Consider the following 15,217-nt stretch of genomic DNA (forward strand, 5'->3'; position numbering starts at 1 on the left):
CATCATCGTTTTTGAAGAAGTACGGACCAATGATTCCACCAGCCCATAAAGTGCACCAAACAATCAGTTTTTCTGGATGTAACGGTGTTTCGACATACACATGAGGATTAGCTTCACTCCAAATGCGGCAGTTTTGTTTGTTGACGTAGCCATTCAACCAGAAGTGCGCTTCATCGCTAAACAAAATAAAATGGACTTAGTGTGCGATACGTATTCCGCACAGAACCATTATTTTCGAAATGAAATTGCACTATTTGCAAGCGTTGTTCTGGCGTGAGTCTATTCATGATGAATTGCCAAACCAAACTGAGAATAAATCACTTGACAGCTGTTAAATCGGTCGGCATCTTGAACAGTAATACCAACTTAAAGTTATATACCTCGAAAAAAAAAACCCGTTAGAAGTTATATGTTTTTTTTTGTAGAGGCCTTCCCATTTTTGGAAAATCGAAATATCTTTAAAACTTTAAGTTATAATTAAGCATATGAAATTTCGAACAAACTTGGGTTGAAATTGCTATAAATGTTCCATAAGAAAAAGCAGTTTAGTCATTTAAAAATTTTTGGTGTATTTCGAAACTTTTCGAGATTATACCTCTAATAGAGCCTAATGATGATTTATTTTAATTGAAAAATGTCAGCGTCGCGTCAATGGTGTAACACCCTGTAGAAGTGAACGAGTGTATTAGAGACGTAGTTGAATTACAACCCCCAACAAAGTACCCACATTGGCTCTTAATCCCAACCCTCAGAGTATACTAATACCCGATAATCACGTCCATCTATTTATTATTCGATAACGATCTACCTTACAGCACTTGCCGGGCGCGTCGACTATTTGTCCTCCGGTCCCCGTACACAGCGGCTCATTAGCTCCTCGGGACGATCCATTCAATCAAGCTACGTCGGCCGGCCGAAGCGCCGTATCGGAACTGCGGCGTTAACGCAATTAGCGACCCGAAACTCCCCTCTCATTAGTATGCAACGCGAATCGTCCGAGCAGACGAGACTCGATTCGAAACGGGGCCCGCGGAACCTGTTAACAGGTGAGAAGGACGAGTGGATCCTCGGACCCGCACTCGAAACACTGCGTTCTTTTTTTTTTTGGAGCGGCACTTGTTCAGGTGCTCGCGTTTGAGGGGGACAAAAAACCGGACGAAAAAGAGGCGAATGTAAACCGATGTCAGAAAAATAATACCTACACCAAAAGTTAAGTTTGAATGAAAGTCTGTTAGTTTTAAAAGATGTTGACCGACCGATCAATTCGAATTATATGGTGGTTTCAGGAATGAACTGATATTGAACACATACAGGGTGATTCCCCGGGATGACCTATTAGACGTTTATGGAAAACTATCCATAATTTTTAGCTGAAAATTTGCATATTGGGGTTTGAGACAATGATATTTCTCCCTAAAATATTTTCAGATCTCTACAACTTCCGGTTATACTGGAAACACACTGCTACTTCCTTATTTCAAATGGCACATCCAGTATATTATTGCATCATTAGATAGCTTTTTTGATGTCAATTTCGGCAATATGCCATACCTTGGGTGAAAACTCAACGGTTCATGAGTTATTGGGATTCTTATGAAAAAAATGCTGGAGATGAGGACTCACATTTATTATATATTATATATATATATACATTATATTATATATTTCAGCAGAAAAATTTTTTTCGGCAACTGCCCGGGAAGTGCTCACTTCGCGGACGCTTTTTCTCTGAGAAAGTACGAAAGTAGCATTTCCCGGCCTAGTCCGGAAAGTACGTACTTCCCGGACTAGGCCGAAAAAGAATCACATCGTTTGTGTCATTGTGAATATGAAAATCTTGGTAGGTATATTTTTAATAAATGCAGTTGATCATTACCATAGCACCGAGAAAACGGCTGACAGTTCATATGATATTAGTTGTCAACAATTTGCATGTTTTTTTATCGCAATCGCAATAAAATATGGAAAGCACCAGCGATAGTGTTATTCTACACGGTTGACGAAAAAATATTGTACGCAACACGCCCGAAAATGGTTTCTTTTGGACTCACAGACTTCCAGGACTCGCTTACACTCGTCCTGGATTTTGTCTATTAGTCCAAAAAAATCCTATTTTCTGGACATGTTACGTAATAGTAATTTACGTAATTTACGGTTTGCTTAAGTAATCCCTACTATTTTTGTACGTAGAATCGACTGAAAAAATAAAAAATATAGGTTCTTATTTGAAAATCTTGAGTTTTGATGAATTTGTGTTGTCCAAGTTCATGATCTTCTTATGAACACCCTGTACATTTTTGGTTCGAACCGCAAACTTTCTTATAATACTACGTATTTGCAGAATCGAAAAAGAAAAATATTTTCTCGAAAAAAGCTTTTTCTGCTGAAATATTCGAAAAAATGCGAGTCCTCATCCCCAAATTTTTTTTTATAAGAATCTCAATAACTCATGAACCGTTGAGTTTTTACCCAAGATATGGCATATTGCCGAAATTGGCATCAAAAAAGCTATTTAATGATGCAATAATATACTGGGTGTGCCATTTGAAATATGGAAGTAGCAGCCTGTTTCCGGTATAACCGGAAGTTGTAGAGATCTAAAAATATTTTAGAGTGAAAGATCACTGTCTCAAATCCCAATATGCAAATTTTTAGCTCAAAATTATGATCAATTTTCTATAAACGTCTAATAGGCCATGCCGGTGAATCAACCTGTATATGACTTTGATTGGGGTAATAGCATTTCAAAAGTTTTGTGGAACCCGTAGTAAACGACTTATATGTCTGAAGTTCTGGTGTTCACTAATTAGATTTTGTTTGAGATAATTCTGGCGACTGGGGCTCGTCATGGTTCCCTTTTCCTTATTTTCCTTAGAGAAGCACCATACAAAAAATTGACCAATCAACGGCATCATTTTGAAATTTCCAGTTGTTGTTATTATGTTGATTCAACCTCAAAACGACATCAATCGTATCATACAACTCGCCAACTATGTAACTACGTATCTATTTAAGCACTGTGTAACGTAAAACTGTGCGATTTACTTTACCGTAAACAGAAAGCACGGTTAACAACCAATACGGTAGCAACTGTAAAGTAAATCGCACGGCGATGAACCAATAAGATGAAACATTTAGTAGTTGCCAAGGAAACGAATAACAAACATCCCGCGTAGCCTATCACTTTTTGACGTTTCGTAATTGTGTCGCGATTTGCCACCAGTGTTTGGATTTTCACAAGTTTTTATGGAAATGTATGCGGTCGTAGAAAAAGAATAGTACACAACTCGAGTACAACCCTATCTGAGTAATTGGCACTTTTGAAGCTGTTATCTTTTGACATCTAATTTACTATGAAAATGGAGAAAATTTTTGCTTTTGCACTAAAACATTCTTGTATCGTCGTGACTCGTGAAGCAACTTCTCGATCGGCAATTAGGAATTCTCGGCTTTACTTGATATTCAAGCTACATGTCTTGAGCTTGACTTGAAATCAACTCGAGTTCAAGTCAATCAATCAATCAATCATTTATTTCAATGCTCTACAATTCTTAGACAGTTCAATTCCAAAAATTCAAAAACTATAATATATAAACAAAAACCATTTTTGAAAGATGGAATTTCAGAGGAGAAATCTGCCTGAGGTACAACCTTGTGTGCAGATCTCCTCCTCCATTTATGTATGGCGCTAGAGTAATATAGGCGGAAGAGGCAGGAAAGAAGCAGATACATAATTAAACTTTTTTTTTTTTTCAAAATAAGGAATTAAAATAGTTCGGATTCGATAATAAGAATTGTTTTCTTTCAGATTTAAACCTTCTTATATTATCAAAATCCTTCTTCAAGTCAGGAGGCAATTTATTAAAAAGTGTTGGTCTATAGTAGGTGACAAATCTTTGAGTGATGTTTGCGGACTTGAATGGAACATTGATGTTTTTCTCCCTAGCAGATCTGGTACTGTAATTTCTGTCTGAGTCATTAATAGGGCAACTGAACACTTTGCAAATAATTGAGAGTTGAATGGATATATAGATTTCTAATATTCAATATTTGAAGGCAGTTATATAATTCATCGGTTGGAAATCTGTTGGTAGTAGTTTTTCAATGTCCAGTCAAGTACTTGATAAATAAATACTTGACATTGAAAAACTATAACTTTAGTTGATTTCAAGTCAAGCCCAAGTCAAGTAGCTTGAATATCAAGCCATCCGTGAATCCCCAATAAAGACTCGGGTCTCAAGGATTTTAAAGTTCAGTTAACACAAGAACTCAAGCCGATTTATCACCAACAACATCGTATCTTCGTTGATTGGGTCCTTGAAATGAATTATCTTCAGTGGTGAGGCCCATTTTCTCTGAGAGTATACGTTAATAAGCGGAATTGTGACATTTGGAGCTCGGAGAATCTAAGAATGATTGTTGAAAAGCCTCTCCATCCTCAACCAACATATCACTGTTTGGTGCTGTTTTTGGGCTGGCGGTGTGATTGGACCGCTACCGAGCTACGATTAATAATTTTTTATGGCCTGATTTGGAGGATATTGATATGACCAACGTTTATTTTCAACAAGACGGCGCCACCTGCCACACAAGCAACGAAACCATCGCAAATTACAAGAAAAGTTTTCTAGCTGTGTTATTTCTCGAAGAGATGATCAAAGTTGACCCCCGAGATCTTGTGATTTAACACCTTTAGACCTTTTTCTTTCATGAAGTTATCTAGGACAAACATACAGCCGCAAATGTTGGAATTGGATATGAAAACTTTCATGAAATAGATATGGTTTTTCATTTTTAATAGAGGAAGGTCGCCTAATTTTGGATAGCTTTTTTTATTCAACTTCTTTTGTGTGAAAAAAAGATATTTTATTATTCTTTTTGTGCCTAATATATGTTATCAACTCAATTAAAACAGTATACGCTCACAAAAATATTTATATTAACTCAAAAGAACATAATAAATGGACCAAAGTAAAATATAGCACTTTTTCAAATTCAAATAAAAAAAAGGGTTCCCAAAATTGGATACCCTATCCAAAATTGGGAACCAATTTTTCCGAGCAAAAATCACACACATAAGCGTTCGTTTTCTCACTACCAGCACAGTCTTCGTGTGCCCATCGGAAACGTATTGAACACTGTATCCAGCAAAGTTTCCAGTGCAGAAAATACACGTCTGAGTCATCGTCATAAACAAGATTTTGTGAGGAGTCACTTTCTTCTTCAACCTTTTGACTCTTCTTTATCTTTTTAGTTTTAACTCGTCTTGTTTTTAGTTTTTCCAAAGGATTATAGTTTTGGCGTCTTTCCTTTTTTAAGGGATTCTTTTCTACTGTCTTTCTATAAGAAAATCCTGATTTTGGATATCCAATTTTAGGAAGCCTCTCCTATCCAAAATTAGGCAACCACTGGACTCTAGGTTAGGTGATTAAAATCAAAATGTCCATAAGAGTAATTCTTATTTCAAATACACAGGCTTATTTTACCACTATTCTTATACATCCTCGTAAACTTACACTATCCTACGCTAAGTACTTACCTTTTTATGACTGTTTATACGAGGTGAAACAAAAAACTCGTTGTTACAAATAAACACATAATATTTTTGTGCCACCTAGTATTGAATAGTAGTAGTATGTGCTTCACACGGGATCATTTTATGTTAGAGGTGCTTCGTTCTGTGTATTCTATCAAAGGAAATTGTAAACGGATATCGAGATAATGCAGTATCCAAAATTAGGCAACTATCCAAAATAAGGCGACTTTCCTCTAGCATACTTTCCTCTTCATAATGAAACGAACATCTAAAGATTTCTCTAGATTATATTCTTTTTTTTAATATCAAAATGAAACCTAGTATTGGAAGATCATTCACAATGAAACACATTCAAGGCTACGGAAACCATAAAACGTTTTAATTAATCATTCTAGCTGGAATGGCCCCCACCTGTTGCATATGACGGAGACAAGGAACGTCCAAAGAAGGTCCTCTCGGGAATCCATCAATAGAAGCGTCGGGACGGTATAAGGTCCGTTTCTATCGGGGCGTTTAAATTATTCATTTCGTCGGCTTTTTTCTCTCGGATAATCATTCGGATTCCGTTTTTATTATACGTCCGTCCATTTGTAATCGAATTACGTCGGTCGAAGCTCGCGTCGCTTTGATGTTTTTCAGCTGGTAATTAGCGTTAATTGGTTGGGATCTCGTTGATGTTTCAGGATTGCTCGTTTGTTATCTTCGGGGGCCTGGATTTTTCGGGAAATTAATGGGTCAAGGCTCTTCCGTTCGCGGGTTATCGTTTACAACTGGGTGAACCCTTTGTTTTTCCATCGGTTATTACACCAATTTCAGACGAGAAAGAAACTGATGGAGCTTCGCTGTTTGACATCAACAATATCAGTCTGTCCAGAAAATTATCATTTAAAAAGGATTATCGGGGTGTTTTTTGCTTGGCGCAATTGTTCTTCTTCATTAGGTGTAGTAAACAGAAATCCATTATTTTTCCAATAGATGGCTTTAGTTATCTATGGCGTTAGAAAGATGAGATTTCGTACTATGAAAACTTTTGTGTCAGTTTTGTGATTAGATTACGCAGTTTAGTTTCAGCGCGTGTAAAAGATTGACACTAGTAAGAAGAAAATACGCTATATTTCACAGTTTTTCTTCGATAAAGGCGAAAAAGCAAGCCAGACAGCTGAAAACGTAAATTGTGTTTATGATCCTGGTACTGTAACAGCCAATCACGCGCAATTTTGGTTTCGTCGATTCCGTTTCGGTAATTTTGCTTCAAAAGATGCAACACAATCACTTACGACAACGTCAAGCAAAAACGGTCGTGGTCAAAACAGGGCGAGCCTGTGGAAATGATGGCCAAGCTTATATTGACTGCCAGGAAGGTTTTGCTGTGTATTTGGTGGGATCGGCGGGGAATTATCTTCTATAAGCTGCTTCCCTACGGCAACTGTTAACTCGGAACTGTACTGTCAACAATTGGACCGTCTGAAGGAAGGAATCGCCCAGAAGCGGCCAGCTCTGGCCAATAGGAGAAGAATTGTGTTCCATCCAGGACTCCGGAAGCTTGGTTGGGAGGTTCATTTGCATCTACGTTTTAGTCCGGATCTGGCACCAAGTGATCTGTTCCTGTCCATGGCGACCAATTTTACTGGTGAAAAACTCGCTTTCACTGAGGCTTGTGAATAATTACTGTCTCAATTTTTCGCCAATAGGGAAGAGGGCTTCTATGAGAGTAGCATTATGATATTACCTTCAAAATGGCAACAAGTTATCGAACAAATCGGCGCATGTTTGACCTAAAGCTGATTTTTCTAACTGTGGTAATTGAAGGCGTGTTTTTCATGCATGAATAATGGATTACTTTTTACGACACCGTATACTTCAACTGAAATTATTGTATCTGCTCATACAATAACCAAAAGTTCACTACCTCAGAAATTGAAAGATATATTATAAAAAAAAATATTCTTATTTTATGGGCTGGGCAAAGAAGACGTAGGTTTTGACGTTTGATATAGATTTTTGTATTTCTTTAGTTCCTTAATAAAAATATATGGATTCTATCTTTATTTAACATCAACAGTCGTAAAGAAAGTAGTATGTTTTTCGGCTAGAATGAAAATCCGATGCTCGTGATTCCTCAGGCTTGCCCACGAAATGATTTACCAATATCAGATTGTCATTCCATCAACCTTGACACAGGATGTACTATTGGAACATTAGTTCAGATATCCTACTTCAATTTGGTTCGAGATAGATGTGGTTCAAGTACCATTTAATACCAGCTTAACAACAGTCAAATCTTATACATCGATCAATTCGCCTCTTAACCGAACGAGCGACGAATCGTATCGGCCTATCTCCTCTCATCGGCACTTATTAACGTCTCGGCGGGCTCCCGCAGATCGTATCGGCCCGTACAAATTGATACAAACAGACTCGAACAACTGTTGTTCCTTCGACATTCGTCATATCCACCCCCCGGTATAATCAGTCGATCATTATATTAGGGAATCTCGCAGATGTACCTCGTAAGTTCTATATACGCTTTCTCTCCTTCTTCTTCCTATCGTCCCCCTTTTCGTGCGGCGGCGGAAGTCTTTAGCGTTGCAGGGAGCACGCGCGTGCCTCCTATAACGACTGAAGGGGACGAAGCGACGTGCGTGTGTGTGGCTTCACAGTTTTTTTATATGTAGAATTCGTCCATATGTTCGAGGCAGAGTGTTGCCGTTCGGAAACAGTTTACTTTTTCTGGATAAAATTAGTATCAAATAAAACTTTTCAGAAAATGTTGTGGAAATTATATTGGTTAATCCTCAGAGTAATAAACATAGATAGAGGGAGCATATGTCACAGCAAATTTTGTCCCCAACATAAACTGGCAAAGGACCCCGCACGTTTAGTACGGAAAATGGCTTTCCGTGAATTTGGCTGAATTTTTGATATGTTATAGTTCTTGATGAACTGATCAGAAAAGTCCTTAGCCACAAAGCTCAAAAATGGACAGTTTTCGAGATATGGAGCTTTGAAAATGGATTTTTTGCAATTTTTGGGGTTTTTGCTCATCAATCGGGGAGCTCTCATTTCTGGTTTTGATGGAATTTGGATGTTCGGCGGCCAGAACCCGACTGAGAAATGATCTACCTTGGTTATATTAGGCACCGCCATCGATAATTTTCTATACACTGCTCCACATTGGCTATGAAATGAGATATAAAATCCAAGATCTTCCATACATCTTTTCAAGCCACAAGATGACGCCAGAATAATTCACATGACCGAGAAACGACATATTGTGAGATTTTTTTAAGACAGGCCATAATATCTGAATCCTCATATATCTGATGTCCAATAATATCAAATATGTTAGCCGAAATGTTCATAACCAGGCATCGCGAGCTGTAATGGGGGAAAATGGGAAAATCATAATCATATTTCCTCAGGGATAACAATTGTGATCACTATTGATCTTATTTACATATGATATGTGATTTGTTTCTCACAAATCTCGATAATCTGACAATGGGGTGCCAAGACATTTTCCTTGGAATGTCTCGAAATTGATGATAGCATCTCACAGACAAACGAATCCGTGAAAATGTCTGCAGTTTTGATGCAATATAGTACTATACGGGTAGAATATAGAAGTCCAAGTGTTGGAAGCTAACTATGAATGGAACATCCGATATTAACCCACGAATTCTTGAAAATAATTTTTTTTTCTATGAACTTTTTGAACTTCACACATACGAATGAATACTATCTAATAATATGATCGTTGGCTAAATGAATGAGTAGATCAATCAAAAACAATATAATGATGAGAGTGACTTTCATAATAATAATAAAAATAATGATAATAAACAAAAAACAATTTGAAATTATATTAGCAATCGCAAGAAATCATTTAGAATATTATGAATCGAATCGAGGGCAAAATTATCATTATTGTTATTATTATTATGAATGTTATTCTCATTATTATATTGTTTTTGATTGATATACTCATTCATTTTGCCAACGATCATATTATTAGATAATATTCATTCGTATGTGTGAAGTTCAAAAAGTTCATAGAAAAAAAAAATTATTTTCAAGAATTCGTGGGTTAATATCGGAAGTTCCATTCATAGTTAGCTTCCAACACTTGGACTTCTATATTCTACCCAGATAGTACTGTATTGTATCAAAACTGCAGACATTTTCACGGATTCGTTTGTCTGTGAGATGCTATCATCAATTTCGAGACATTCTGAGGAAAATGTCTTGGCACCCCATTGTCAGATTATCGAGATTTGTGAGAAACAAATCACATATCATATGTAAATGACATCAATAGTGATCACAATTGTTATCCCTGAGGATATATGATTATGATTTTCCCATTTTCCCCCATTACAGCTAGCGGTGCCTGGTTATGAACATTTTGGCTAACATATTTGATATTATTGGACATCAGATATATGAGGATTCAGTTATTATGGTCTCTCTTAAAAAAATCTCACAATATGTCGTTTCTCGGTCATGTGAATTATTCTGTGTGGCATGAAAAGATGTATGGAAGATCTTGGATTTTGTATCTCATTTCATAGCCAATGTGGAGCAGTGTATAAAAAATTATCGATGACGGTGCCTAATATAACCAAGGTAGATCATTTCTCAGTCGGGTTCTGGCCGCCGAACATCCAAATTCCATCAAAACCAGAAATGAGAGCTCCCCGATTGATGAGCAAAAACTCCAAAAATTGCAAAAAATCCATTTTCAAAGCTCCATATCTCGAAAACTGTCCATTTTTGAGCTTTGTGGCTACGGACTTTTCTGATCAGTTCATCAAGAACTACAACATATCAAAAATTCAGCCAAATTCACGGAAAGCCATTTCCCGTACTAAACGTGCGGGGTCCTTTGACATGAAGCGCGCAGAAATGGAAACATATCAATGATACGACACTCAATTCGCGAGTTTCTCCACAAAGAACACACTTCTTATGTCACATAGTTTCGTATTAACTCAGAATATATTGAAATAAATATCTCAATATATCAGAAATTCAGAAAACAAACTTCAAGCGCGCCAAGTAAAAAGGAAACAACCGATGACACTAGGGGAGCAAAATTTGCCAAACTTTGGATTTCAGCAGGTAGATACAGAAAATAATAAATATTCTGCTTATTATAAATTCGACAATTAGGAAAAATATCGGATTCCAAATATTCAAATTCGCATATTTAATCGGGAATCACTCAAATAAATATATTTCATTCATTACATTATTCATTACATCATTATTACATTCATAATAATATAGTAAAATTGTGGATTTGAAAATATATCACAATCCGACAACGTAATCTAACCATTTTGGGGACATGCAAAAAGTGCGTATACTTCCTCTATGTTTATTACTCTATGGGTTAATCTCACCTAGCCTTCGTATTCCACCAAAAATCATCTTCAGTGGTATGAGGGTCCTTAGAATGCGAAATCATTTTCTTCAGAACTCGACGTATAGGTATCATTACCTACTTCAAAAGTAACTGGAGGATTAGATTCGGTCGTAAAATATTCATCCTCATTTTTTCTAACATGTGCCACAGATTTTTGCCAAACGTCATTATTGAAATCATTAAAAACCTCTCTCATTACTCTCTCAATTACTGCAGTAGAATCCTTCGTCGGTGTTTGATTAAATTTTCTTAAGCTGCTCTTAATAACTCCTTAAATCAGTTCTATTGATGAGATGTCGAAGACCAATAAGAGCGACCATATTGCCACGTCGCATCACGTGTACTATTTGGAGCAATGAAAGTGACCAAATCGTCACATACTCTGTCGATAGATAATCCACTAACATTCTGATATTCATTCATGAGGTCTGATAAGACAATAAATTTCCTGCTCCCTAATACATCTCTGGGAACTTGGAAAACTCTTTTATATTAGGAAAATTCTGGCATACTTTTAATATACTGCGTCCAAAAAAAAAACACTAAAAACTATTTCCAAAGAAAAACGTTTATCATGCCATTTATCATCCTCGCAAAATTGGCTTCACTTCACAGAGATGAGATATCTACATGTCTTAAAAATATACATAAAAATTGATTTATAGGGATACCAGTTGATAATTATGTGGGTATACGCAAAGAACAAATCTTCGCGACACTAAAATGTAGCCATAAGAAAGAGAGATAAAAGAAGCTTCACTTATTGAATTAGTTGTAGTCTCTTCTTGGATAGTTTCTGATTATAGTCTTCTTTTACAGTGATGCCGCCACCACAGGTTTGATACTCAAGGACCTGAAGCACGAAGAAGCTTCAGACAATGGCCAGACCGAATCCTTGCTCAAGAGATACCTCCAGTGCCCTGCCATGTGCAGAGTAGATGTAATCAAGAAATTCATACGTAATAAGTACAACGTGAACACGGATTTATTTCAAGTAAGTTCATGTTGATATATCGTTTGTAGATTGAAGTGCTTTGTAGCTTTACCTTGCAAATTTTCATAGTAAATTATTATTGTTATATACCTATATTATGAATTCCTTGAAATTGAAACTTCAGAATCTAACCTGCATATTATAAAGATTATATTAATTTACAGCTCATAGTTTTATCCTTGGAGTGAGGGATTGTTTCAACCTTTGTTTCTGAAAATTCAATTTCAGTTATTCATTCCACTCAACTCCTATATTCCATGGTATAATGTTATGGTATAATTAAGAGATTCTCATCTTGCAGCTACAATAGCGTACATCTCTTTGCATGAAATTAATGTTGAATCTGTTTCTATACCCCATATTAATCCTTCTTACTCGATAATCTGATTCATGAATTTTAAGCAATAAAAATTAGTTAATCGAATACTAAACTAATCATTAGTTTGAAATTTGACCACACACTATCAGATACTTGTTTTTAATGTTTTTTGTCACAAGTTCTCAGTTCTCCAAGCTCTGAGTTTTACAGAAACCTCAAAGAAGAGATCTTGGAGAACTGGTTGGGGTTTGTAAAGGCTCTGTTACTGTGCCCAAAGTGCACCCAATGTGAATGGTTGGACTATAGTCGTCAATAGTCTGAGGATTATCGGCATAAACATAATCCTTGGCATCACCCCACAAAAAATCCAAAGGTGATAAATCACAAGAATTTGATTGCCAATTCACATCGTCATAAAGTGAAATTACGCGTCTTGGGAAATCTTTTCACAATAAAGCCAAAACGGGTCTTGTGTGGTTGTTGCACCATATTGCTGGAACCACATGTCTTCCAATTCGGTACTATTAATTTCAGGCTGAAAAAAATCGTTGATGGTTTGAATGACATCTCAATTTTCAAAGAAATACGAACAAATCACTCCACTACACCAAATTTCTCACCATACAGTGACTTTTTGTGTATGTAACGGTCTCTCAGCAGTTACATGAGAATTTTAACTGCCTCATATAGGATAATTTTGCTTGTTTACATAGCCAACTAGTGAAAAATTTGCGCGTCATTGATAAAAGTTCGATGCAAAAAATCCTCATCCGAACGTGGTTCTTCAAACACCCAATCGCTTTAGTTCTTGTGTCAACTGAACCTTAGACGGATGGAGATGCAAAATACACCATAACGTGCCGTAAGAGTGACGTAAATATTGTGCGCGCCGAGAAATTGATAAATTTAGATCTTCTTCAACACTGTCACTTACAGCAGCAATATTTTCGGTCGATCGTGCAATTTGATATCGTAAGACCTTAGGACATCAGTAACAGATCCAGTCTCGTCGAATTTTTTTTGTGTCATTCCAATTGTACCCTGAGATGAACGATGATGTCGACTAAAATCTGCCCATAATACACGAAACGTACTTACTACAGAATCTTTTTTCTGTAGTAAGTTTTCACAATTTTAACATGATCAACAGTAGATGAATGATCCATATTTTTAAATGTATCACATACAATCCATTAAATCACCAATAAGTGATTTGAGAAGAAGAAGAAGAAGAAGATCACATACAATATGACGCTTCGGATGACAGTTCTGTTTGACATATGTCATTGAGACAGCTGTGAAATCCGGACCACGACATGGATAACCCATGCATAAGAGGAAACTTGAATTGTTCTTTCTTAGATCTTCACCTAACCATTCGTCTTCAGGGAAAGACAAAGACTAACGCATGCTGTAGTATCCCCGAGTAGCTAACTAACTAACGTAGGTGTTTAGTGTCACGCTTACATTGTTGTTTTGAGTGCATCTCCTGCCACGTAGATAGATCAGTTGGTCCTTGCCTAATAGAGGGACTCGAAAATGAATGTTGATGTTATTTCCAGATCGATATACTATACAAGCGGGTTCCCCTCCCTCTGCCAGACCATTACACACTCGTAGACGTGGCGTACATATACACATGGAAAAGGGTAAGTCCGTTTTATTAATAGCATTAGGAACTCTGAACTTGACTCGAATCGAAGTATCGGATGGGGGAACGAATGGATTGGTAACGATGTTAAAAGAGTCTGATAGGCTTTTTCGAGGTTCGGATAGTTCGATGGGGGTTTTCGAGGCATTCATGTACTTTGTCTTTGTGCGTTATTGACGTTGTTAGATTACACTGATAATTTGAATTACGAATTCTTCAAGGATCCAACTACTGAATTTATTTCAGTACATTATATGTACTTATATTGAAATATATTCTGGGAACGATTCTCGAACAAAATTTCACTTCAAATATTTGCGAAATAAAAGATGATTTCAAAAGTAATACATAAAAATATGACTCCATTTACAAGTACTACATCTCAATATAACATTAATTGGACATGCAATGATCAATTCCTAATTGACTCACAACAAAGAATATCTACGACATACTGAAATATTTTCATAAACACTGATTTCAATTTTAATTCAAGGATACAGTAAAGTAGATTTTGGTAGCAGTAGTAAACATGAATAAAAATCGATTTGAATGAAACTTACTTTTGAACAGATCAACCTTCAGAAGAATCCAAATCTAGAAAATGTGAATATAATACACACCTGCAAAATAAGGAAAACGGACAAAATCTCAACGAAGTATGTTGTTTTCTCTTGAATCCTTTGGCCGATCTCAGCAATTTTTTTGAATTATTGCTTGATTCCTCAAGAACATAACTGTTCAAATGAACAGAACGGTCATTGATGACCTTCTCAGTGCAATGAACTTGTAAACTTGTAAATTGCTCGGACAAAAAGTCCTCCAAATGGTATACCGATGGATAAAGATCAGAGAAAAGCACAGATATTAGGATATATGGGCCTTAAACGAGGATCTCTAGATCCCTGGGAAGTGAGCCTTCTATCTTGCAAACCGAGACACTAGCTGTCCATACTTGCGTCCAAGAATGTCTCAAAAGAAATATCAAAGGGGCGCATATTTACAGCACTACGGACAGCCAGGCCACGCTGAGGTCCATGGGATTATATAGCCAGGGGTCTTTAAATGACATGTGAGTGCCGTAATACCATAAAGCAACTGGCCAGAGTCAATAAAGTATTTGTACTATTGGTACTGGGGCATTGTGGTATTGAAGGAAACGAAAAAGTCTATGAACTTTCAAAAAAGGCATCAAGGTTGACAACTGTTGGTGATGAGCTCATCTTTAGGCTTGGAAAAGACCAATAGTGGGATAGGGACAATAGAGAACCCCTCTGGAGGAACACTCC

At 36.7% G+C, this 15,217-nt stretch overlaps 1 protein-coding gene across 2 annotated transcripts in view; it reads left to right on the plus strand.

Moving 5' to 3' along the window:
• LOC123674786 (polycomb group protein Psc-like) overlaps positions 1 to 15,217 on the plus strand; it is a 145,947-nt gene that overhangs the window by 126,173 nt on the left and 4,557 nt on the right. For both annotated transcript variants that reach the window (XM_045609868.1, XM_045609869.1), the window contains exons 5-6: positions 11,784 to 11,958; positions 13,840 to 13,926. In XM_045609868.1, coding sequence (XP_045465824.1) covers positions 11,784 to 11,958; positions 13,840 to 13,926 — 262 coding nt within the window. The remainder of the gene's footprint in view (positions 1 to 11,783; positions 11,959 to 13,839; positions 13,927 to 15,217) is intronic.

Source organism: Harmonia axyridis, chromosome 3 (genome assembly GCF_914767665.1).
Source record: "Harmonia axyridis chromosome 3, icHarAxyr1.1, whole genome shotgun sequence".
Classification (NCBI taxonomy): domain Eukaryota; kingdom Metazoa; phylum Arthropoda; class Insecta; order Coleoptera; family Coccinellidae; genus Harmonia; species Harmonia axyridis.